Genomic DNA, 26,940 nt, shown 5'->3' on the forward strand with positions numbered 1-26,940 from the left:
CTAAAGCTTGCTCCAGTCCTAATCCACAACCTTCCAGTTAAAATTTAATCCCATATATAAGAATTTAATATACAAGGATATTATGAGTTTTTCCTGCTGTTTTAAGCTGAAATTTCTCCACTTTCTCAGTACTAGACCACTGCTGAGCACAGACAGGCACTTGTTTTGCAGTGTGCTGACAGTGGTTGTCATATAAGCACTCATGGTGATGGTAACTGTTTTCATTTATAGTTCAGGCCTTTGAGTAAAACCTTCCAAGATGAAAAGCTAAACACCTAGTGACAAATTTAACTTGTTCCCTAATGCATCTGAAAATGAATACACACACTTATTCAGAAACATTACTCAGAATGTTAATCACAATGTTATCGTGCCATTATAAGCTAAAAGTATGTCCATCACTCCTGACAGAGCCTGTGCCAACATTAGTTACCATGCACTAAAATAAATTGCAATTAACACTCCGGCATGTGAGGTAACAGGGGCTTGAATATCTCGGAGAATGATGCAGGCAGGCAGATCTGGCTCAGCTGCAAGCAGTCACGCTAAGTTTGACCTGGGTGCAAGATGCTGCATGCAGAGCTTGGAGGCTCAGCCATGCAGCAGAAATGCAGAGACCAGCCTTTTGGCCAGGGCTGGACCTCAGTAGGCAGGTCCTCCCTCCCTCTGAAACGTCAGGGAGCACCATTTGGCACTGCACGAGTGACTTTACCAACTTGATAAAAAGTGATAGAAAAGTATTGCTTCCCCACCTGAGGTTTTTCTGTACACCATGCAGTCACGCCATGCAGGGTCAAAGCTAGTGAGGCTGACCAGATCTGTGCTGGTGTAACACTGAGGTAAAAGCTGAGTGTATCTGCAGATTAACTCTGCAACAAATGCAATTTCAGTCAAATGCCGCCAGGTTCTGGCAAATGTAGTTCACAGCTCGAGGGACCATTAGCACACTGAGCCCCTTCCCTTGTAAGCAGCAAAGGTAACCAGCCAAAACTCCTAATTCTGAGAACTGATGTTTGTGGATGATTGAGGAAATGACAGGCAGATCATACAAATTGCAACAATTCTTCCATCAAAGCTCTGTATGCCAAGGTAAAAAGCAGGAAACGATGAGTTATCAAACAACTTCTGCAGATAGATGCTGGCTGCTGGATACAGGGGAGATTTTGAATTAAGAGGTGCAAGCGCCCCAGCAGCCTCTGCCACTGAAGCCAAAGGAGGAAGGCACAGTCACACTTCCTCTGCAAACAGAAGGAAGGTTTCAAAACCAAATCACTCCCCAAAGGGTCAGTAAGGAAAAAGGCTCAGATTTCACAAGCATCTGGTTATCTGGTAAGATTATAAAAAGCATGTAGGTGTCTTTAAACAGGTAATCCCCTCTGGAAAAGAGAATAATATCTGTCTTAGTAGCTTAATCATCCCGTAGTGAAGCAAACAAAGTTCCACTGTGAAGGCAGAAGATCAGAACTTAAAAGGAAAATCTCAAAATGGAAAAGAAGCTTCTCTCCTACTGCAAGGTATGAAAGACAAAGGCACATAGAAAAGAGCAGTTTTACCCTGTCATTTCTGCAGCTGTCCAGGTAACTAATGAATAATTAAAACTCAAAGTGAGCCTCATGTTTGCAAATAATTATTTCAGTTGTGACCATCTGGTCTAAAACTTTTCAGTAACAATTATGAAGTACCCTGATGATATGCCTTTGATGAAAAAAAAGCAAAGAATAGAGATACTGAACAACAGCAATTTTAAGTAGTCCAGGTACAGCCAATAATTAATTGGAATTACTCATCTGTCTCTGGTGAGTTTCTCTGCGTTATGACAGCTAAAAGTGAGACAGAAGGAACTCAAAAAAGCCAGAAAATTTTCACAATAGAAATAAAGAAATTAAAAATGAAACCCCACATCTTCAGGTACAGATACTCACTGATATTCTCTAACACCTCTTCAAATACAATTTAAGCATTACAATCCAAGTTTCTTTTTATCTGAGACAATTCAAACAGGAATTCTCTCTTTCTAGTGAAGGAATATATCTGCATACAGTCTTACTCCTTTTCTAACTCTCTCTGCTTGTATGGTTGAAAAGTACAGTCAAGAAATGGTAATAGGAAGGGAAGAAAGTTATAGGCATACAATAGCAAGACAAGCAGGTCCTGATACTGAATTATATTGCAGGATTAATAGACACTTCTCATTAATATACATTACCAAGTTCCTTCAGATCTCTCAGTTTAAGACATAGCTTTGTGAACCAAAAAGCCACTACCATTTTTTTTGGTACCATTACTATCTAGGACAGCATATACTATGTAAGGAATCATAGAAGTGTTACTTTGATGATAAAAACCCATAGTATATATTAAAAAATAAAGCATTACCAAAGCTAGTTTAATAGCAACAACAGAAACATTTATTTTTTTTAAACACAAGTTATTTTCAGCTTTCAGTAGGTTCTTCCATACAAGATGGAAGCCTAGAGTTCTTTTGTATTGTTTTGAAAGGGAAATTGGACATACAAAAACTTGTTTCTGCTTATTTAGAACCCTTGTAAAAATTCTTGTAGCTGTGCAACTATTTCTGTATCCACGGTTTCCATAAGTGCCTGAAAACCTTGCTCTCCCAGCAATTCCTGCTGTGCCTTTAGCTTCTCATAGACGAACTGCTGCAATGACACAGTGTGTACAGGGTCCTTCAGTGCAAGCTGTGGAAAACATTTAAGAGAAAAATATATAACAACGCACTAAAAATACTCTGCATCTTACTCATCTCTCTTATAACCTCAGGTCAAGAAAAAACTTCTGCTTTTCTTCGTACTTAATTGAGAAACAAGAGGAAAAACAGCTGTAAAGCAAAGATCAAATTAATTACTATCAAAAGCAAATATCAAACTATTTGAAACAGTCTCAAATCATGGATCCAGTCTGCTGTAAGATTTCACCCTTCTAAAAGATAAAACAATTTCAAAGCTGCTTTGTTAATTACTGCCAAACGAGTTTCCCATAACTCCTAAAAACCACATCAGATGTTAGCATAAGAAGCACTTTAGATATGGTCAGTTATATTTTATTAGTAAGGAAACAAAACACTGAAAAAGTTGAACTAGTTTAGATTATGTGACAACAGCTAAAATAAACTGTCCATATATGCATAAAGAATAGACACATTTCAGTAGTAGTACCAATACAACCTCATCAGTCCAGCTGGATTATGCAATTTTCTCTTGGGCAGGAAAGGACAGAGTATTTGTCACTGTCTTCCACATGTTAACTGCTCTTAATGAAAGCAAAAAGAGGTAAATGAAGTGCTTACCTTGACAGAGGACCTATTCCGATTTTAAATATCAGAATACAAGTGTGGGCAGGCTAAGGACATGGACAGTTACAGCATTTGTCCCTCCGTCCACCAGGCTGGATGAAAGGGGACGGGAAGCAGGGACACCTGGAGCTTCCCACATCGTAAAGGAGGATGTTGAAATAAACAGACAATTACTGCAGACTTGTGATCTGTTCATGTTGGTATCAAAACCAAACAACGCTACTATTTGTTTCCTGACCCTCCAGCATAAAATATAATGCTGGATCTCAAAGCCCACTGAAATAGAAGACTTCTGAGCTCATAATACCCTGCTATACTACTATTTCCAAAGAAATGAGGCATATTAAACTAGCACAACTGCTCTTTTGGCATGATTAAAAAAAAAAATTGAATTTTAATATGGAGTGGAAGACATTAAACCTTATTTACTTATTTATTAAGCAAAATTATACCTAAAACAGGGGGAAATACTGATTGCAACAGCCACATAAATATAAGACAGAGTAAAACCTCCAAAACTACTAATTACAACAAAAAAGAACTTAGTCTTATTTTTTATGAACAACTCCAGTGAAAAAGCAGATTACTTTTTAGCCTGTTCCATCAGTGCTTGGAAGTTCTTCTGTCTTATTATGGTCACCTCACCCTTCATATTGCAAATTGCAGTTCATTCCCTCAGTATTCCTAATACTGGCTTTTTACCCTTCAGTCCTTCAACACTTTCTACTATCCAGCTATTTTACATTTCAAAGGTAAGATATGATCTTTTTATTACTTATTCCTAACTTTACACTCTTTTGAAAGGGGAGTAACTGCAATAATAGTTTAGAATTCTGTAATAATTCTTCTCGGTAGATGTAATCTGGTCTCTAGAATATAAACAGACTTTTCTAATAAAATTTCTAAACCACAGCTACTCTAATCAAGATTTGACAAGGTTAGTGACATCCTCAGAACAAAAGTGCTGTATTGTTTTGAAAATAAAGGGTTTGAATCCTTGCTTATTTGCAAAGCTTGCTGGAACTTCAAGTCTGAGCTATCTATAGCATCTCTTATAATAATAATTACAGAGATCCTCTCCAGCACTTCTTAGAGGTGCTAACCCTCTAGCACCTGCCTCATAGGAGGTGATGATGGGTTTCCAAATAATCCTCTGAATCATCTCTGCAATGCTACTGAAAAGTAATTAATCTCGAAAAAAAACACCAAAGTTAAGATGATGACAAAACTTAGCATTTTACGTAATTCAAAGTTCATAATTTTTTATTCCTAACAGAGGTGCCAGATTTGCACAACGCTGGGAATTACAGGAATAAGATACTGCAACTTTGGTACATAATTACTTTGATTTTAGAAGTATTATAATTCCACATTTTCTTTTTCATAAGACTTCAGCAAAGCTTAAGTTTTATGTAGTCTTTCCATTAGATAGGAATTTAACTGAAACACTTCTGCTGCATATTTACCAAAATATGTTCTATCAGGGCAAGAGAGAAATTGCACAAAACAGTTTATTGCAACAAGCATAAACCTATCCCTCACAGTTCAAAGCAGCAGCACTGCAAGCCAGCAGGGACTGCTAGCAGCAGCATCTAGTATCTGTAAGCCTCCTGGGACTAAAGAGTCTTCAGACTTAATTAAGGAGTTAATATACTAATTTGATTTTATTCAATAGTCATGTAAAAAAATATTTCAAGTAAATTAAAGAGTTTCCTGCAATGATAATAAATTCACTTTCCTTTCACTCTGCATTTTTGGAACTTGTATTCAGAACTAACAAAACAAATGAAATAGCTTGGTATAATTAGTTTGTTGACAATATTACACAATCAGCTGCAGTCTTTGCTGAATAAGCAAGCAAAATCATAGGTTTGGAAGAACAGTAAGCCCTGTTTTTATTCATTGCATTTTCCTTATGATAAAATTAAAATAATATCTGGTTTAAGATAAGACCCATAAGATCTTTTCAGATTATTCTATTTGCTTTTTGGAGGAAAAATCATCCTCTTGAAAATTGAGCCTCCAGCTTGCTAAGCACTGAGCATCCAACATCAGTCCAGCACAGAACACAACCATATCAGTATTAACACTGGCTACTGAGTCTGTAAACACTGGGTCAGGGACTATATTTTTGAATGTAAGTATGTATGCTGAATTCCTACATGTGTGGCCAGAGTGTGGTTTTTGTTGTGTTTTGGGGTTTTGGGGGGGTTTTTGTTTGTTTCTGGGTTTTTTGTGGGTTGTTTGGTTTTGGGTTTGTTGGGTTTTTTTGGATTTTTGTTTTGTTTTGACTGAAATGCTCCTGAGTCTGGTAAGAGCAAAATACATGTATTTTCCACTTTAAAAAAAAATCCTAGAAAATTCCACCAGTTTCTTAGTCAAAACAGCCTCAGACAGGAAACAGAAGTTTAGTGAGGAAATAGACATTATTGAAATGTGCTTTACGCTGCTCAGTGAAAATCTGATTCGAGTAGCTTTTGAATCTAGTTACTTTACAAACTGATCTTGAAACTGGACATGGGTGATTATCTTGGGGGAGGGGTGGGCGAGGGTGGACTGAAGAAACTAATCTTCCGCCTCACTGGTTGTAAACAGCAGTTTGAATCAGAGAAGCAGTATAGAGGTTTTACAGAACAATCATTTCCCATCCCTCCCAACTCTGCTTGCCAACATCAATGGCATTCTGCAGTTGTTTGAACCAGTATTTGACAGGTGGATCTTTCCTCAGCATTACAGTAAAAAAAAAAAAAAAAAAAATCACACTGTTTTCAATACACAATTATATATTATTCTGTACTAAACCTGTGATCTAATCACAACAATCAACAACATAAGCCAATGTAATGGCATTAGAACACAAGAACAGGTAGTAAAAGTCTAATAAAACTCAGGAGTGTGTTGGTGATATCTGAATTAAATCATTGAAAAGATTTTCAAGAACTTGAAAGAGTTCCAGAACTTGAGAGATTCTCTTCAGTTTAAGTATGGATTCTTTGATACTAAAGAGGGAGCAAGAATGTGGGACATAAAATTATACGTAATTATCATGATGGTTAGTATCTCGTGACTGTGATACTCCAGGAAAGACTGGGAAAAAACTGAAGGAAGGAATGTATATTTTACTATTAACAATGATTATAAAATGGAGTCAGACAGGCTCCTAATACCAAAGGTTTTAACAGATTTCAGTGGGGCTCACATTAGATCTGTGGCTAATTTGCAGACTAAATGTATAAGGAGAAATTATACCTCAAACAATGAAGTACTACTATTGGTAAACCACTTTATCACATAAAACTTGATAATTTGGCTTATTACATTGTAGCTCATTTATTTTTGTGAAGATATGAAATCATAATTCATCTAGTTTCTTCCCATACCAGGGTAAAATAAAAAAAACTCCCAAGCCTTCTATACTTACATATAAGCATTACTAAAACATGTACCAGCATGGAAATTCAAATTTAAATACGATAGATTTTTATTATCTTCCAATAAAAAAGTCTTCATTTTTCCTCTCCACAGTTTCAAGTAGAGTTGGAAAAGCTTAACTCCCTTTCTGGACAATGATACTGGAGTTCTTAAAAACATACGCTAAGGGCACATAAAAATAAGTCACCTGAAGTCTATACACTTTGTGCAATGCAAGGTCATGAATCACTCTCCACCTATTTACACTTTCCTCAATATATTTGCAATGAGACTAAAATACAGCAGTATCTGGAAATGTCAATTACATAAAAATTATCGTAAACTTATAAAGCACTGTTCTAGCTAAAACTCTCTTTAGTAATCATCAGCTATGCTGTCCTGGCCAGGACAGAGCTAATTTTCACCAGGAGCCAGGACAGGTGAGCCAAGCTGGTTGGGGGCTATTCCATGCCATGTGACATCACGCTCGCCATGAAAGGTGCTATTCGGGGAGGGGCGGGTTCGGCACAGCTGTGGGACCAGCTGAGCATCCAGTCAGTCGGTCAGTTGTCAGATGGGTAAATTGCTTTCTGTTGTCACCCATTGTGAACATTCCGTTACCAGTACTGGTGTTGAGTGTTTCCCTCTCCCTTGCTGTCCCAGTAACCTGTCCCCATCCCAACCCTCGAGGCTTTGCCGTTGTTTTCCCGTTCTCCTCCCCATCCCGCCCTGGCGGGAGCGGTGAGCAAGCAGCATGTGGTGCTCAGCTGCCAGCTGTGGCTGAACCATGGCATATGCATAATAATAAAAAGAGGTACCAATGACAGGATAATGTGATAGATTAAATAAAAATATCTAGACCCTGTGCAAACATTGGGAAGTGCTACTGAGCACGGACCATGCCAGTTTACTTTGTTTTCTCGTATTAATAGCCTTAAAAGTTGCAAACCATTATTATTGTGAAAGAGAGGATCCCATTTATCTTTGCATTATTGTTTTATGAGGTTTAAGCTCTAAACCCTGATACAAGCTGCTGATTCAGCGATGAAATACATAACAGGGTAGAAACCTCTTGCAGGAATAAAGTCAGACAGGAGACCAGAAACCCTTAAATCAATTGCAGATTCCCTTTAGATTGTTCTTGATTTTCCTCTTCTCACTTCAAATATTTGTTCACACTTTTGTTTCACCAGAGGAGGTATCTGCTACTGCAGTTGTTCTATGTCACATGAATTGAGTGTGTGCACTGATGCTCCTACAGAGAGGAAGAAACTTCCAGTACAGGTGGGTAAGAATGAACATAGGTGATGTTTTGTTTTTAATCCAGTTTTTCAAATCAAATGCTAGCTGTGCTTTCAAAGCCAGGATTAACAGTCCTGGCTATTATTTGACACTTCTACCACTAGTGACCTACCCAAATGACCTTCATCATTTTGAAATAAACCCCAAATTAAAACAAACTTTCAAAAGCGATCCAAACTCTTTTCCTCTGCTACATGAAGAAATAAAGTACTAAAGTACTGTCCACAAATATTCTTTTGGATACATGCAGATCATTTAAAGCAAATGTGTGACAGGGCTACACACACCTACTCAGTCACCCAATTCCATGTTTTGCAATTACTCAACGCCAAGCAACTCAGACTCTAATTTATTCCACAGCACTTGCACATTGCAGTTTTCCGTGTCAGGAACCAGTTTCCCTGAACTCCTGCAAAAATTAGTTAAACTATGACACATTCAAGGATTAGGTTGGACAAAAATAGCACAATTGCATTGTACCTAATCCTAATTTCATCTAAATCAGTGCTCCTTATGAAGAGTTCTTTACATTAGAAAAAGGTTCTATGCAAGAATATGAATCAACAGTTGTTCAGGTAGAATACATAATCTAATAAAGATTGTTCTAAATGAGAAATTTGTCCTGCCATGACACTTTGGTAAGCTTTAGCTCCCTGTGTTTTTCAATAAACCTTTTTATAGTGTCTTAGTATTATAATGTCCAGATTTTGTGAACAGATGATGTTTAGTTTGGCAACAATTTCCAAGACTCAGAAGGAAAGCAGAAGCATAAGTGTTGTGGCTGCAAAGTTTGTCATCAAAGCATTTTCATTTTTTAATTCAGTAGATGACTCTTCCAAGAAGAATAGATGAACCAAATCCAAAGGCAAAGAATTTAGTCTGACACAAATGAATCACATAATCAGTTCTATAATTGAATAACAGATCTAAAACTTACCATTTTTTTTCTTTTGTCTTGTTCTGTGGGAGGTTCCTCATCTTCTGTAACTTTGGGCTCTTCAAAATGAGACATTAACATGCAGCTAAGAAGGGGAATAAGAATAGTTTTAACATACGTTATAATTAAAAATTATTTTAAATCACTTTTAAAAACACAGGACGGATATAAGGGAGTTTGATGAAAGTCAGACAATCTATGCTAGCAAGTTTTTTTTGGGGGTGTGGTTTTTTTTTTTTGAGAACGCTGAATATAAAGAAGCCTGAATGCATGTTCTGTGTTACCTATACCCATGTAACAATCTCAGTTATCCTCCAAATTTTAGCTAAAGTTCTGGATTAAAAATGTATTTCTGCATACAGAAAACAGATTATGTGGGCTTAAGAAAATTAATATAGAAAAATCTATAGTTCCTAACTAGAATTTTCTAATCTGTCCAAGGAAGTGCTATACAAGCACTCTGTATCCTCTCAAGATGAAAATCAAAGTGCCATATATGCAAAACTAGCAAAGATTTCTCATTGCATTCATGTTTTCCTGTGAGATTTTTAACAAGAGAACCTGAAAACCAGTATGGTCACTGCTATTTGGTTCTACAAACAAAAATCTGCAAGACATTGAACAATAATGTTTTAGGTAGACAGAAATGAGTTAGCTTCTGTAGTCGTTTATTTAAAGGGTTTTTTCTAGGCAGGTAAAGCAGTTTTTAAACTTATTTTTTGTTTTGCTCTACCCTCAAGTATTAGGTACCAATATGCACAAATAAGAGCTATATTTTAACTACTATTTTTGCAGTAAGTATAAAACCAGAAAATGTATTAAAAAAACTTAGTTAAAATGCCAGAGATTTTTTTTGTCTCTTGAAACAGTTTGAATGGGCTTTATAAAGACAATGGTGAAAGTTATCCTATAGCAAAACATGTGTTCTGTTCACTTTACATTCTCTATGTTGAAAGAATACACAAATAGTCCACCACTTTACCAAACTTTTCCTAGAAAGTCTGCTTTAAAAACCCAAAGGATTTAAAAGTCACTCAGGTGTCAACAACTTGCCACCGTGTATTAGGTATATCTTATGACAGCAAGGACACATAATCCACATATTACAAAGCACCAAGACAGATGCACATCATTGCTCATTTTCAGCCCGGCACTACCGTGCATTTTTAATTGCTGCATTCCACTAGCAAGTGAAATGTTCCTGCAGGTAAGTTGAATAACTTGCTTTAAAGTTACTAAAATGAAAAAAGTTGTGATTTTATGTGAAAATGTTCAAACTTAGTCTGTTTATATATTCAGTTTTCTATTAATGTGTTTAGAGCTGTATGAAACACTTGCTAAACAGCATGGCAAAGGAGTCAAATGCTAACACAGAAGCCACTTCCAACAAAGAGATTAGTTATTTCAAAATAATACAGCAAATCCCATGCCTCTTCTCATAAATGATTTCTTGCAACACAGTTTATTAAAGGAGACAAAAATATGTCAATTGCCAAACATACAAGATTGAATTAACTTTTTCAGACCTTGATAAATTTTAGGTACCACAAAGCGTAACTCAAAAAACTAGGAGAGGAGGGAATAAAAGAGAAAATGATAAAGCTGAAAAAAAAAGTGAATATTGCTGAGACATGACTAGAACAAGAGAATGCTCCCCTTTCCAGAAAATATGAGGTCTGCAAAGCTTTCTTGTAATTATCACTACAACACAACACATAAACACTAGGAAACCTGGCTGACTGTAATCCCTTGTTATTGTAAGCCAGGGCACTGTGTAATCATCTGATCATAACCTGATTAAAATTCCATCTAAAACCTGGTAAGACCTTTTTCTCTGCATTTGTATCGGAAAGGCTCTTCCAAAATCTTATTGCTTTAACTACAGCAGTTTCTTCAAAACTTCCAGTTTGAATTTATTCATTGCCAGCTTAACACTTAAGCCAACACTGTTACCTAATTTTTTCTGTTGTCCCTATGCATGTTGATCCCCTCTTCATCCTTTAGTGGCTGCAGTTCTATATTGCTTCAGCCTTCATTTTCCTATGCTAAACATGCACATTGTTTTAGTCTCTGCACTACAGCAATTAGATATCATAATAATCAGTGGAGTACGCCATTTTTTTTCTGAACTAGTTCATTCTTCTTCAACCTGGAGAGTTGGAATAGCGCACATGACTCCAGATGAGTGCTCTCACTTTATTTACTTTCAGATGATGTCAAAAATCTGTAACACAAATGTCAGAATCTTTCAAACAGCCCATTCAGTATCTGTCAACAGAAATATGTCCTTGGTTCAGTATGCCTATATTTTATAAAGCAAAGACAATGTCCAGAGTTTGGAAAAGTACAGTGACAAGTTCTACAAGACTTCAAGGTTGAAATATAAAATGAACTAGGGCAAAGTTTTATTTATTTCTCTGTGAGAACTCTTTTCAACAAGTGCTGGCAAAGCAACATGTTTAGAAATAGACGTTGTCTCAGATAGTAAATAAAACACAGTGCCAAAGCACATTCCCAGACTTTGGAGTTATGGCCTCTACACTGAGAGTTAGGAAAAAACAAAAAAACACTTTTGCAAGCAATTCTTGGGCACAGGTCAAGCTCAGTGTGAGTGTGGACCATTATCAGTGCACACTTGTGTGCGTACCACCTGTTTTAAGTGGAGGAAAACTTAATAGATTACATGCAGGCTGCTCTGTGCCAGCTGGCTTCAGTGCCAGCAAACATCCCCATAAGTAATTAATTATTTACTTCAGATACAGTCTGTTCCATTACCAGGTTAATTATCAGAAGGTTAGAAAATGTTTGATTCTAGTATCTAGTAAATACTGTTATTAGAATATAGTGTCTGTAGGGACATCTTGCAGAGCACCTGTTTTTAACATCTTTACAACTGTCTATCATTCTGAAAGTATGTAGTTATTACAGGGGAAAAAAAAAAGACAACATTAAGATCTCTGTCCTAAAAAAAAAATCCATATTATTCAGTGGGGTTTTTTTTCCCACTTTTCTAGCTTTGACAGAATACCAGCAGTAACCTGGGAGTCAGAAGGAGATCAATGAGCATTGTGCAGTGCACTCTCAGCACCCCTGCCACCACCTTCCTGCCACAAACAAACTCTTTCTCCCAGTTCTGGAAACTGCCTTTTGAGGTATGCCCTGTAGCACCAGATATGCTAAGAGGAGTAACTGAAGAAGTGTCCTTGTGGGATAGATTCTCAAGTTCTCCAGGCCACGAAGTATTGTACCCTAGGTGCACTCAACAAGGCTGAGACATTTAGGAAAAGATCTTGGTTAAACTCCAGATGTTACACTCAGAGAAACTCTGAGCTACCAGCCTATCAACACACAAGTTTGTTGGATTGCAATTTTAGATATAATAGTCAAGTGAGCAAAACGTAAATCTAAGCTATGGACATTCTAAGACATCATTTAGTAGATAACTTAATGAACAATATAAAATTATACAGACCATCATTCTGGGCCCTCCCTCCATGACAATTAAAGACCAAAAATTTCTTATCTTACTAAAACACTTCCTCTTGTGAAAACAGAACTCTTACAAGCATGTCTTAACTGCCTACAGATTTTTCCAATCAAAACACTACATATAAAACAGTACTACTACAGTTAAACCCACAAAAATTAATTAATTTTCCACTTACTCTTTGTATGTTCCTGTTTCAGGATCTTCGGTCATAACATCATGCAACCCTTCCACTGAAATGTTGATGATACCACAAAATTTATCTTGGATAACACTGGAAAAAGAACAAAATTTATCTTAGATAACACTGGAAAAGAACAGGAAAGTGACTTAGCTAAAGGAACTAAACAGGAAATTTGCTCAATAACTGTAAAGCACTTTTACTAAGCAGTATTTTCATTGCTTAGTGCTTAGCTGAGCATACTATCAAGCAGCTAATTCAATATATTTTTAATTTCACAAAGGCTTAAAATATGCAAGAAACATTATGCTTAAATAGAATAAAACCTCATATGCCACTGTTGAAAACCTAGAAATAATTGCAAATGGAATAAAAGAAAAAATACATTAGCACAGGACTCAGGAGCTGAGTGGGGAGGGCATGTTCCTGCTAGCAGGGACGTCAGAATACTAGCTTCTGTTCCTAACACATTTACACATTTTCTCGCATCGCTATTCAATGTAAAAATCTACACACAAACCCTTGAGCAAAGGGCATCTTGTAAGGATGGTAGACTCCCCTATTCTCTTAGTCCAGCCTTATTTCTTCACTCTCCTAGGCAGCTGAATGACTCCCCATAGAGGGTGAAAAATATCTGCACCCAGTTCTACAGGAACACCACTTCCCTGACTATAGAGAGATAGGGTAAGATTTCTCTGCTTAAATGCAGGCACCTCTTGCCATTTGAAACACTAGGCTATTTAAGACAACTGCAAAGGGCTGGTAGGTATCGCTCAGGACTTAAGAGATAAGCACCCTTCCCCAGCATGAGCTGAAGGCCACTGGATACTCCCCTGCAATGCCCAAAATGACACAAACTATGTTTAGACACTTGCCCCTGCTTTGAGAATTGATGTGTGTGTAGGGTAAGGGCATAGAAACATGATCTCCCCATGGTGGATAAAGTAGGTGCCACCAGCTCCTAGTTAATGGAGAGCAGCTGTGACTGCTGTTTCTGCTGAATTTCCTGTTACTGTGGGTCTAATGCCAGAAATGTCCTATTGTGGGACTGCAGTGCATAGACTCCTACTCTGAACCACAAAAAGGTGAAGATATACTGCAAGTGAAAAGATGTTCATCTTGGGAAGACTGCAAAAGTTCCAACTACAAGCAGCAAAGAAACAGAAATGGCCTAACTGGTGATGGTAAACTACAACTCCTTTGCTGGGACTGTCATTGACTGAAGCATTTTGTTACTCCCTGTTTGGAATTTCAGGCTTAGTTTTCCCCCAAAAGATGCCGCTGCTGTCTAGTAGGCAGAAGCAGACATGTACTGTATTTTTTTAATACTGAATGTTAAGTTCATGTATTGTCATTTGATCCTTTATGTTTTAAAGTAGACAAATCTGTTTCTTAATATTTGTTCATTTCCTTTTCTTATATGGGATGAAAACTGAAGAACTGGATAAACTGTAGCTCCTTGTACATTAGCTATTGCATTTCAAAAACTTCTTGTCAGACATACAATAAAACTTGACCTATAGGATAAAAAAACCTTTATATAGCAATGGATGCTCTGGAAAAAATGCATATCAAGTTAGAATAATAAGCATATAAAATATTTCTTTTAAATTTGTTTTGAAAAGATTACGATACAAGTCATCATTTTGTTTCCAGTTTCCAAAGGATTATTTTTGTTCCCTTTTTTATTCAGCTACTGTCGAATGCCAGGATCTGAACTGCATTTTACATAATCAAATTTGAAAGTCCTAAATTCCACAAAATGAAAATTGGCACAATTTTAATCTGGTCTTGCTTATTCTTATTATCGTCAAGTATATATTTTAAAAGAGACTTTCTCCCTTGCCAAAAAGCTTCCCAATCTCATTCAGAACAGCAAAATATTACATGTTGCAAGACTGAATCTCTGGGAGTCCTGCAGACAGCAAGCAAACAGCCTGCCAAGCACACAGCACTGCTGAGAAAGGGAGCGGTGCCTGCTTAGCAGCCGGCAGAATGAGCCCAGGCAGACAGAGCAGGTTTCTTCACTTCAGCCAGAGGTTCCTACCTAGCACACCTCCCATTAAAGCTGTTCTGCCTCATACTTTTTTTGAAACACATCTCTAGGCAAATATCATTAATGTGGTTAATATTTTCCAACATGAGAAAGGAAACAGCTCTCCTCAGATTCATGTCAGTAGAGGACATGGAACAGTCAACTGAGAACAAATGCAAACACTTTACACCCTGCAGAACTAAATCATGCCCTCTACGTATGCACTATTTACTTAATACAGATTGCTATCCACTACCTGGTAGTTCTATTTCTTCTTTCCAAGCTGCATGAAGAATCCCTAACAGCCACCAAAATTTTATATTCGGAGGGAAGAGAAAGGTATTTGACCCAATGAAGGCATAGCCTTTTCATCAGCTGCAAGGCTAATTATGGTCAATCTATTCAGGGAGGTTACTTTAATTAACCAACATGTACATAAATACTGTAGGCATACTGCTCATTAACTTCATGGGTTTTTTGCAAGTTCGCACACTGATAGGAAGAGCCCACGTTTCAGTAACTTGTGCTTCCAAGGATCTGTGATATTTCCAGAAGAAATTGAGGATAGTGGTTAAAGACCCAAAATACTGTTGTTGATAGTTAGCTCCAAAGCGCATAAAGAAATCATTAGTTTCTTTCTTGGAGAGGGTATTTTTACTTTATGGCATAAATGAGGAATTATATTTTACTTCTTTCTTCAGTGAAAGATAGAAAACTCATTGCAATTTTTCTTTTTTGAAGAAAGCAAAGCTAAAGAATGTAGAAAACCTTTCAAAATGGGGTGACTGTTGTCTGCAGCTTTCAGTAAAGATAATACCTTCTCTTTTCTCCCCCTTCTTCTTTTCCCTTTAAATGGAACATGATGTTTCTTCCTACCAAAGATTCACTGAAATGTTTACCAAGTATGGAATCACTAAACAATGCAACTATTTTTAGAACACAAGACACATGCTGGTGAAAAATAAAGACAGCATAGGCTCCTTGTGCTTTGAAAAAAAGAAACAATTAAAGTTCAATGGCAATACAAAATGCATTAGGCCTTATTTTCATAGAAGAGAGAGAGTGTGCCATGCAAATCAATGTAATACCTTTTTAAATAGACTAAAATTAGCCTGCTTATTTCAAGAAATACATTATAACGTCATATGAGTAGATTGAGAAAAGACTGGGATCTTGTATTTAGATGAACTTTCAAAATGGAACAGCTAATACTGTCCATACTAAAATCTTAACTTGGGAGAAAGGCACCATTTAAGCATTTTCCCCCTTGAACTGTAGGTAATCCAGATCAGCAATGGAGCAAACAGCAGCATCAAGTTGTTAGTGCTTTTATAACTACCCAGTTTCCTTAAGTTATTGAGAGAAAACCTCATTTGGTATAAAGCAAAAATATCAAAAGACAGGCCGAGAATTAGAGGATTAATAACTTCTATAAACTTGTCAGGATCTAAAATATTCCAGTTTCAAAGATGCAATTAACACATATTAATGTCATTTGTTATTACAGAAAGGATCTTTTATGCTGTCTGTAAATAAAACTTACCTTGCCTATAATAAAAACAAAATGTAACAAACATTTAGGGGAGCTTGTACGTGAATAATCTCAAACCTTTTATTTCAAAGTTTACATAAGTTGTCAGACGAATAAAAGCTTTGTAAAGGGAAAAACCAGACCATATCTGTTCTGAAAAAAGTTGTATTTGTTTTTTCTCATTCTGTCTATCATTTCTAATACTCAGGTACCTATTCAACTTTTTTTTTTTTATCCTGAGGTTTTACGCAAAATTTAGAATTTGGATTTCAATTACATACATAGCCACTGTAAATAAACCTTTATCATCAGCTTAATAAAACATGTATCATGCTCAATTTTTAAGGGTACTTAAATAAAATGGTCCCCATGTCTGCTATAGGAAAACATAGTTTTTTAGCAATTAAAAGGAAGAAAAGAAAATCTTTTCCACTCTTCCGCATTCACCAGGATGAAGCAGTAAACACCAAAAAAAGGAAAAGCTTAATTTCCTGTCTTTACTAGTGTATAGTAGATTTCAGAAAGATTAATTAATTCTTTATTCTTATCTCATTAGCCAAGGAAAGAGGTGGAATGGGACAAATGGATGTAATTTTGCACATACTGTGAGCAATGTAAATGATTATTCCACGCACACATCCCCCACGGTAGCAGCTGGACAGTGCTAAGGAGCTCATAAAACAGTCATGCCGCAGCTAAAACATCACTTCCAGGGGAGTCCTATGGCTGACCACAAACTTAATGACCATAAAATGCCATTTTACTTCATGAGGGCAGACTCAGCTAAGTCTTCCAATGTATTCTTTAACGATTACAAGTTAGATGTGTGAATCACACCTGTGCATGAAAGGATCTGTTTCCTAGTGTGAACAATTAAATACAAAAGCTACTAACTGCAAACGAAAGGTATTTCCCCCACAAATGCATAATGAATCTCTCAATTTCTTGTTAGTCTAATTCGAATTGTTGGCAAGCTGGATATTTGAGGATGACTCCACTCCAAAGGATGGTTTCCAACTGCCCCAACTCCTTGCTTGCACAAACAGCTCTGACAGCATCGGTTCCCTTTCATTCTCCATCACTCCAGATGGTGAGACTCATGCCTGGCAAAACCAACTCCTACAGCAGATTGTCAGTGGAAAGGACACGCATTCAGAGGGAACCTCTCGTGCTCTTCAGTAGAGAGCAGCTGTGGAAATCAGAGCCTAAAACAAGAGCTGTCGCTTGTCTGATTTCTTCAAGAATTGGGTTTGTTCAGTCTCAATCTTTGCCCAGTCTCCTCCTCTAACAAAGGCACAGCGGCATTTATAGCAATGAAAACTTAACTAGCTTCCACTGAATTTTAAGTCCATTATTTCTGAGGGTGTCCATAGAAAATTGAAAGATTAGAAATATAGCACATAAAACTGCAGAACTAATTACTGTGCAATCACCAATTGTGCAACTGTTAAATGAAAACAAACACTAATCATGAAGAATTATGTAGGAGTGACAGAAAAAAAACCACAAATGGGTTAAAGAGGAAGAGACCATAATGAATTAGCCACCTAAAAAAAATTAAGCATGAATTAGTCAATGTTTTCCCTCTTTAAAAAACATTTACTCATTACATTTAACATCTGATCTACAAGTAGAAAATTGAAGTTTCTACTCAAAAGATCCAAAATAGTTTAAGCTTTTGCCCAAGTAGCTGAATTAAGTGTTCCATAAAAGTATTTGATCTATTATACAATAAATTACAGTAAAATATAGTACTACAACATAGTAAATTGGCATTTCATCACATTCAAGAGACACGGATAACAAGCAACAACAGAGCCACACTTGCACATTCACAGCCACACACTGCAGTCAAGGTCTATCCATGTACTGGTAGCAGCTGATGTGTGTAATTCCTGCAAATGAACTGGAGACGGACAAACAGGACAATAGGGAGCAGCAGAACATGGCCAGGCACGCTAGTTACATCAGCAGAACAAGAGTTACATGGCTACAACAAGAACTGTGAGGGCAGTTATGGTTCATCTGGGGAATGCGCTGGTCTCCAGGCTGGATCCTGGAACAGCAAGACACTTCTACACAACTTCAGTCGACGCCATGGAGGACAGGCTATCAACACATTGCTCTCTATTTTTCCTTGAGCAAAACGATCCAACTGTAAATTGTGTTGCTTATAAACCAAGTGGCTGAAGTGTCTCCAGGGCACAGAGTATGTACAAAAGTAAGTCCTATTCACCTAGCTGAAAATTTTACAAGATTGGACTATTTGGAACATATTTTTATGACTTTTTCCTGAATAAAGTTTGAATTAGTGGTGTAACAATGAGAAAAAAAAAAATCACAGAAATTCAGGTTGAAAATAAAGCTACAACACACTAGACATAACCTGACAGTAATGTAAACAGAACATCAGTATTCACAATAGAAATAAAAAGTTAAAACAAATGCAAACTACATAGTAAAATAATATCTGTCTTCTGAAGATGAAGCCTAATGTTAGGTCTTCACTACAAAAATGTACTTTGACCTAACACTTCCAAATATATACCACAAATATGTAAATATCTTCAGCAATTAATCTAGAATTATGTATTTAAAGTGTAGCATATTTCTTCAGTTTATACGTCTTATCTAGCCAAAAACTCCCTCAAACTATAACTACACAGATGACAAAATATCTTTTGTTGATAATAATTAACCAGGTGTATTACCTTAGCCATAATAAACTTGGTCAATTTTTCAATGCAACAGAAAATTAGTTTCCCTATTAACTCCAGTTTCAGATATTATTATAAAATGATACAGATACACACTCACAAAAAATTCACTTTAATATATTATACAGAGTGAATACATAATGTTGTATATTAAAATGTCACAGATATGAATAAAGTTTGTATTACTTTAAATTTTTCTTTTCCTTGAGAGTTTGAACATGCTAGATGTAAATATTCTTGCTTTTTTCCCACACTGTGATCATTAAGAGGCAGAGAAGAAACTGCATTACAATAATTAAAGCATTGTTTTTTTTCCTTATTCCCCCAGATTTCTTGGCTTCATGATCCTGCTAAAAACTGATGTTTTGCTTGCTGCAATCTTCAAGTTAGCCATGGAATTTCTATAGAAACTTATTCCAGTAAGTACTGCAAATAAAAATAAATACATGTGTACTTTATACTGCACATATAATTGAGTTATAGGTGAAAGATCCCTACAATAGGGACAGAGGATAATATACCTATCCATGTCAGATTTGAATGACATATAATAAAAATCAATAAACTTCAAAAAATAGGAAGCAAGTGATGATGCAGAACCCAAATTATACCATTTTCCACAATTCTATCAATCAGTTGATTTTAATCAGTGAAAATATTTTTCGAAAATTGAGTTCTTGATTTCCTGGCATTTCAGATCACAATAAAGTTAACAAATCAAATGAGATAAATTACAGTGATGAGTGTTCAAACAGTATGACCTGTGCCTGACTTTCAGACGCTGTTCGCTTGAGCAGCCTGATTTGGTCCAGTTCTGAACGCCCCACCGAATTCCGAGTTAGAGACTGCACTGGGTCAGTTATGTTGTATCTGCCAGGCTGATAGAAGCCATAATATTCTATTCTCTTTTCCCCTGAGTTTTCCAGCACCTTTAGTTTCTGTCTAAACTGAATAATTTTACAGGTTAAGAACAGGATCACACCACAAGCCAGAATGAAAAAGGCTAGTAAAATGTCAAAAGCCTGACTCAGCTTTTCAACCTGTTGTGTACAAAGCAAGGATGTTTTTAATGATACAGGAGCAGCACCTGTTGGAAATAAACCTTTCTCTTCTACAGTTCTGTTTACAGGTATAACCTGTGCTGGTATTTGCACTGGTAATGTTGTTAACACTGTAGCTGGCTCTGATGGAGTTTGAGCAGCATTTTCATCATAGGGCAACGGGTTAGCAGATGCAGTTGTAGTTCCTTCCCTGAAAGCAACATATTTAGTTTCTGCGTTGACAAACTGTTCAAGCTGTTCAAGTGTGCTGTGCTTGTTTCCCTTGTGCCACGCCATCAGCAAAGTGGTAGCACTGTGAGGGACACCTGCAGACCCTTGACTCCAGGCTGCTTCTGGGCTGGCAGTAGGGCTACGGCAGTTTGCAAACTGAGCCCACTTAATGTAATGCAGAGGTCGACCACGCATACTGAGGGGATTCAGACAGTGAATTTTTACAGAAATAGGAGATGATGCTAGCCAGTTAAGTAACCCAAGCATTTTGCAGCTGCAGTTCCAAGGGTTATAATTTACCTGTAGGTGAGTTAAAGACACTAAGGGCTTGAGCACTTCAGGTTGTAACTCTGTAATATTATTAAATGCTAAACTGAGTATTTTAAGTGTTTGCCCCATTTTTTCAAAGGTACCATCACCAATACTGGTTATTTTATTTCTGTCTAGTTGCAGATACATTAAATTGTTCAATACAGTAAAAGTGCTGGAATTTATATTTTCTAAATCATTATAACTTAATATTAACTGGCTGAGGTTGTTCAATCCAAAAAATCCATTTACAGCAATACATTTTAGCTTTACATTTTTTAAAGACAGGTATCTAAGCTTGTTAAGTCCTTTAAATGCAAAAGAATGTATTGATCCAATGGGGTTGTGAGACAAAGAAAGTCTTTCAAGATTTTTGAGCCTTCCAATAGCATTTGATGGCACAAGTGTTAAATTGTTACCTTCAAGGAACAAATATGCAAGGTTTTCAAGATGACGAAATGCTGAATCTGATATCCGTGAAATCTTATTATTGGCTAGGTTAAGTGTTTGGAGGCTCATCATTCCCAAGAAAGTCTCACTTCCAAGGACACTGAGACGATTTCTTTGAAGTGTTAAATATCTAACAGAAAGGAGATCACTAAATAATCCTCTGGGAACAAAAGCTATTTGATTATTCTGAAGGTATAAACAATGAAGATTGGAAAGGCCTTCGAAGATTCCCGGATCCAAGCGTTTAATATTATTGTTATTTAGATGCAAGTAGCACAGCTTGGGGAGTTCCACAAAAGCTTTTGGGTGTACATACGAAATACCAGAGTTATCCATGTAGAGCGCAGCAAGCTTCTGAAGGCCTCTTAGCTCATTTGGAGTGACACGCGATATATTATTCCCACTGAGGTACACAAGAATGGTCGTTTTTGGAAGGTTCCGTGGGATGCTCAAAAGCCCTAAATCACGACAGCTAACTTGTCTCCCTGTGCAGAGCTGGCAAGCAGCTGGACAGCCAAGAGACTCCTTCTGGAGCAGCAACAAAAGAAAACAATTAAGGATATACAGAAATGCTCCCGGGCAGGGTGGAGAACTTTGCAGACCACACATATCCCTGTCTTTGGCCTTCTCACTCATCTCTGACTTCACTAGTAGAGATAAAAAGAAATTTATAAATATTATTAATTCAAAAGTTTGAAGATTCTATGTGTACAGTCTTTAAAATGTAAGCCTTGCTTTCAAGATTGGTGTTTTATGTACTCTCCTTTGATGCCAAATAAGCAGTTTAAAAATAAAACTTATACTTAGTAAGTTTGAACTATACTGAAAAAATTTTCAAAGTAAATGAACAATGAAACAAATGTACTGCCAACCTAGGCTGACAATGTTTAATTGGTTACAGCATAAAAGCAACTAAGCTGCCAAAATAACAGCTTCTAGCAAATTCAAAATACTGCTTATTAACTATTTGCTATAGTTAAGAATGACTAGGATATGTTTCAGTAGCATTCAAGTAGAAATGCCAACTGGAAAGAAGTTTCCTTTCACTGGCAGCTCATTTATAATTTGAATTTTACTTTCAAAAAGCTAAGTTACATTCAAAATAAATAAAAGCGATTTCTTACCCCAAATCTGAAGTCCATTATTTCTGTTATTTTGCCATTTTGTAGTTCTTTGGACTAAGTTACGAGCTGACCGACTATATTCATCTGTGAAACCTCTGTAAGGGCAGCATTGCCGTGTAACAGAGCACTCACATTTTGCCCCAGGATTTGCAACTGTTTGCTCAGGAAACTAAGAAAGAAGTGGTTAAAGTCAGGTTGCCATGGATACAGGAAACCCTGGGACAGGAAGCCATTTTATCTGTGCTTCAGAAGTATTGTTGGAAAGGAAATCTCAATGATTTGTTTCTAAAAAACCAAGAACTATCTTAGTTTGTAACTGTTGCGGGTTTGTTTTTTTTTAAACTACTGTTCTTCACTAGGAGAGCTTGGAAGAGTTTTATCTAAGTTAGGTATAACTTTTAGAATAAAGCATACCTATTTGTAACAGTGCTATTTCATGATCTGTAAATCCTTTATCTTTCAGCCGGAATCCAAAATGTTTTACTGAATCAATAGCAACACGTAGACACTGCCCTACCTCTGTCCGCAGAGCCAACGTGCACGCCCCCTGCGGCCCCGCAGACAGGGAGAGCACGGAGGTCTGCAGGGCAGAGCCCCCTGCCTCCTGCGCGGCAATCCTGGGGAGCCCACGAAATCTTAGAGATGAGAACCTCATGATGCAGTACTAAAATGCTCTGTGTTTGTTGTGTTTCAGACTTGGTCCAGGCTAAGTCTCCCTTTTGGCTGCCTTTCTCAAAGCCAATTTATCCACAGAGGACTATGTAATATTCTGACTGCCACACCCTTGGTCCACAGCTTTCGTTTCCTGCAATGTCCCTTGTGCAGATAAACAGCGCAAACGTGTGTGCTATAAATATCCCCCTCGCTTAAGTACCGGAGACTACATCCTCAGTTTATCCATCACAGGAACTAAATACCTGCAAAGTCCAGTCACATCATCAAAGGGGGAAGGGGACAGAATGAGATGGTAAATTAGATTGGTATTTGTAGGCTTAATCTCTAACTATAAAAATCACAATTTATACCGTATAATGAGACCCTCTGCTCAGCAAAATGAAGATGACAAAGCTCATCAGAAGCCACAGCCAAGAAGACACAACAGCAGCACCACCAAGTCACTTCAGCTGTAATGATCTCACACAGGAAGCATAAGTTCACGTAAGGGGCAAAATATCACCCAAATGTGTTTGTCTATAATAATCCAAGCTGAAATGCACGAAGCACATGAGCAAAGGAAGCAGAATAGACAAGCACATGCTTTTGAAGAGACTTTCTTCCAAATTCTGCCAAAAGAAACTTACATTTCTGAAGTTTTCAAAAAATGTTTTTGACTCTATGTAACTGGCTTTTTATGTTTGAAACCTGTAAAACTTTCAGTATCGAGAGAAATACTCCTTCAGTTTTTCAACTTGAGCTGACTAAAACTACCTAGAGTTGGGATGGAGGGGGATGTGTTGGGTTTTTTTTTAAAAAAAGACAAAAATTAATGACCTTCAATTCAGTCAGAGTCAATACCTCTTACAATATTTAAACTAAGAAATCAGCAGGACCAGTAAAATTGGTCCATGGGCCACTTTACACAAAGCCTGTACCAGTTACAAGCCAGAATCTGAACTGCACTTGGTTCTTTTTTTCTGAGACCATTAAACCAATAGGAAGACTAACTGTTCTTTAGATTTAACTATTTATTTTCAAATTTTAATTTTTCACAGTATTTAACATAATTGTTGATAAGTAAAATATAATGGCATGTCATTTCCTTATAGGAAAAACACTGCATACTTTTGAACAGTTCCCAGGATGATTAGGGAAGTATCCTGGATATGGGGGAGACAACAATAAGAGTAATTGAAAAACATTATCCAGGTCAAATATAGTCAGGTGAGGGGAAAAACAGAGATTGACCAAAAATGAAAGATCACTTCAAACAGGAAATTATCTCCTACTTATCCTTCACTACCTATAGCTTATTTATGCTGATATTTACTTGAGTAAAGAAATAATGAAAAATTATTCCTTCCAAAACGTGCTGTGTGAAACAATGCCATAGGGCTAAAGATGACAGATCCAATCTAAAAAAATGTTTTAAAAGACAAATGTTAATAAATGTCCCTTTTTGCAAAATGTCAGAATTAACATATTTAGAAAGACTGAAGGAACCACCAAAGTTCTATGGGATATCAGATAGCATGGAAATTTGACAAATTGCCGTTGCTCGGACTTGGTGCTTGTATTGACAAGGAGTCATTGTAGAATGAGATTTTAACATGTTAAACAGCAATGGCACTAATAACTTTGTCAGTGTTAGCACATTAAGATAGAATTCACTTCAAGATTCAGAAATAGTGGCCAGATAAATAAAAGCTGGTGCCCAGTAAGTGGCTGAATGTCTCTGTGGTCTTGTACTAAAGGTACCTTATCAATATTCACAAAAATCTTGCTCAAATCTTAACTGCCACTGTGGATCTGAGTCCATCACAGACCTTTCTGATTCTCAGATCCCATGTACAAAATGAGGAAGAAAAATTTTAATCCAGGTCATGGCTCTTCTCAATTTGCACTAGGAAATCTGGAGAAAATCCTGTCTTGCACTTTGTAAATACAGCACCTGGAGGCCTGCAGATACATTCACGTTGTAATTTCCAGGTATTGCTTCATTAATAGCACACAGTCTTAAGAGTACCTGAAAGTAATACTCTGTTAAGAATGAGAGGCAAAATAACATGCCACATAACTGATACCATTTTGGGGAAAACCATTAAAAAAAAAAGACTGGGATACACATATAACTTGGATTTGTATTTCTCAAACTGGCTTGTATTTAATAAAATCCATTACTAGTTGAAATCTGTGAGGAAAATACTTAAACAGGAAAACCCCAAACATGTATTTCAAACAAGCTTAGACAGCTCCAATAGTGGTATATTTCATACACTGCAAATTTTGTTCTCCAGTGATACAAGTATCAGGTTTATATCTGAATACAACTTTACATGGTGACATAGAATATTACTTTTGAATCTTGAAGTGAATTTTATCTTAATGTGCTAACACTGACAAAGTTATTAGTGCCATTGCTGTTTAACACATTAAAATCTCATTCTACAATGACTCCTTGTCAATACAAGCATCAAGTCCGAGCAACGGCAATTTGTCAAACTGTGCCTAAAATGGCAGGTCAAAGTAACTGAAAGAGCACACAAGCACTGCACCTGCTGCAGCCTTTCCAAACCACCTCTATTTTCTCACTGATCCATGCTAGATTAAAGCCAATATAATTCAGCTTATGAATGCTAGCTAGCATAATAGTCATCCAACTCCAACTTATGTACAGCAGAAAACCATGCAACAAGTTCAAAAAAAGGTTCTAAAGTTACCCATCTTTACAAAGTATTAAAACCAATTTTTGAAGAGGGATTTCATCCTTGTCATCACTACAAAATTATATTAAAGCTCACAAAACAGTGGAAAATCCATTTTTAGCAGTGCAATTATTCTTTTAAGCTTATAAGAGTGAAACTATCTGTTGCCCTCCCACTGCCTATTTAGCAAGTACCTCCTCTTGCAGGTCTTCCTTCCTTCTGCTTTCATTCTCGACAGGTGAACTATGATACAACTTTTTTCGGTTTGTTTTCAAATACCTACCACCTTCTGCTCACCACAAGTCAAAGTAATTCAGCTACTAACCTACTGCTTGGGTAGCATACACATCAACATTTAATCTTATTTCACCTACCTACATCCCGTAACACCTGCTGTGGCCATCTTATTAATGTTAACTTATCAGACGTCAAAACCCTTTTTTATTTTTCTCGTTATCATCCAGATTATCTCAAAAATTCTGCTTATCTCAAATATCGCAGATTCCTTCTTGTATTTCATATTCCTGCCTAAGAAAAATTCTTGATTCGCTGCTTCAGTTACTGAAAATTTCTTTTTCACAGAGTGCTATTCGACTCTTATAACAGTAACTGAGAGTTACAAAGGGGAGACACATGCACAGAAACTGTAATACCAAATTAATAACCCAAAACCATTCTTGTCTAATAAACGCACAGTACTAAACATTTGTATATATAAACATACATCACAAAATCTATTTCAAAATTATGAAGCTGTCTTTGTAACTTACTTACCTTTTCAACCTTGGCATTTATTATTTTTGATTAAATTATCAATCAAGTTTTGCAACATCCTGAGAAACAGTAAGAAGTGAAAAGTATAGAATTATTTTTCCCCTTGATGATAAGAAAATAAGTTTCCCTTCTGTATATCTTATTTGGCTTTAGACTCCAGTAAAATAATACAACAGAAAGCTCTTAGGAAACTAAGAGCTCACTTTGAGATATTGTTAGAGAAAATTTGTCACCTAGTAGTAAACAATTATTGCACCAATGAAGTGCATTTGTCATGCAAACCGACAAAAAAAGTCTTCTATGGAGCGAGCAGTAAGTCTGAACAAAACAATAACATAAAAAAGGTTAACCATCAATGAAATCCACAGATGTGGTATGCTGAGAATAATGATATTTATAGCTTTAGTCTTTACTGTTCACTGCAATATTTAATGCTCTCTGTTCAAATTATAAAAGCAATAAGAAATGTATTCAATATGAATGCAATTCAACCAAAAGGTTTAAAAAACTCAAAGCAAAGTAATTTCCCTAATTTCAACCAAAATAACTAACTCACCTTCTAGAAATTGATCCAAAACTAAATCCAACTGTACAGCTTTCAGCAGCACATTGCCTGCTAGTTTAGGAGACAGGATGAGCCTGCAATTGGCATTAGCAACTAATAGCCTCTAAAAATTTTAGAAAAAGAGAAAACAACCAACCAGTGCATTTCCTGAAAACTACTAGAGAATACCCA

At 36.6% G+C, this 26,940-nt stretch overlaps 2 protein-coding genes across 5 annotated transcripts in view; both read right to left on the reverse strand.

The window, feature by feature from the left end:
* Positions 1-2,382: 2,382 nt before the first annotated feature.
* The window catches only part of IPO11 (importin 11), a 93,351-nt gene continuing 68,793 nt past the window's right edge, over positions 2,383-26,940 (reverse strand). For all 4 annotated transcript variants that reach the window (XM_075739414.1, XM_075739412.1, XM_075739411.1 and 1 more), the window contains exons 30-32: positions 12,629-12,724; positions 8,964-9,048; positions 2,383-2,699 (exon numbers count right to left, since the gene is read on the reverse strand). In XM_075739414.1, coding sequence (XP_075595529.1) covers positions 2,535-2,699; positions 8,964-9,048; positions 12,629-12,724 — 346 coding nt within the window. In that variant the 3' untranslated portion in view covers positions 2,383-2,534. The remainder of the gene's footprint in view (positions 2,700-8,963; positions 9,049-12,628; positions 12,725-26,940) is intronic.
* LRRC70 (leucine rich repeat containing 70) lies at positions 19,014-23,627 on the reverse strand. Its single transcript, XM_010310453.2, has 2 exons — positions 22,069-23,627; positions 19,014-21,591 (listed from the first exon to the last, which is right to left on the reverse strand). Exon 2 carries the CDS (start codon positions 21,578-21,580, stop codon positions 19,646-19,648), a length of 1,935 nt encoding a protein of 644 aa, XP_010308755.1. The 5' UTR covers positions 21,581-21,591; positions 22,069-23,627; the 3' UTR covers positions 19,014-19,645.

This window comes from Balearica regulorum, chromosome Z, assembly GCF_011004875.1.
Source record: "Balearica regulorum gibbericeps isolate bBalReg1 chromosome Z, bBalReg1.pri, whole genome shotgun sequence".
Classification (NCBI taxonomy): domain Eukaryota; kingdom Metazoa; phylum Chordata; class Aves; order Gruiformes; family Gruidae; genus Balearica; species Balearica regulorum.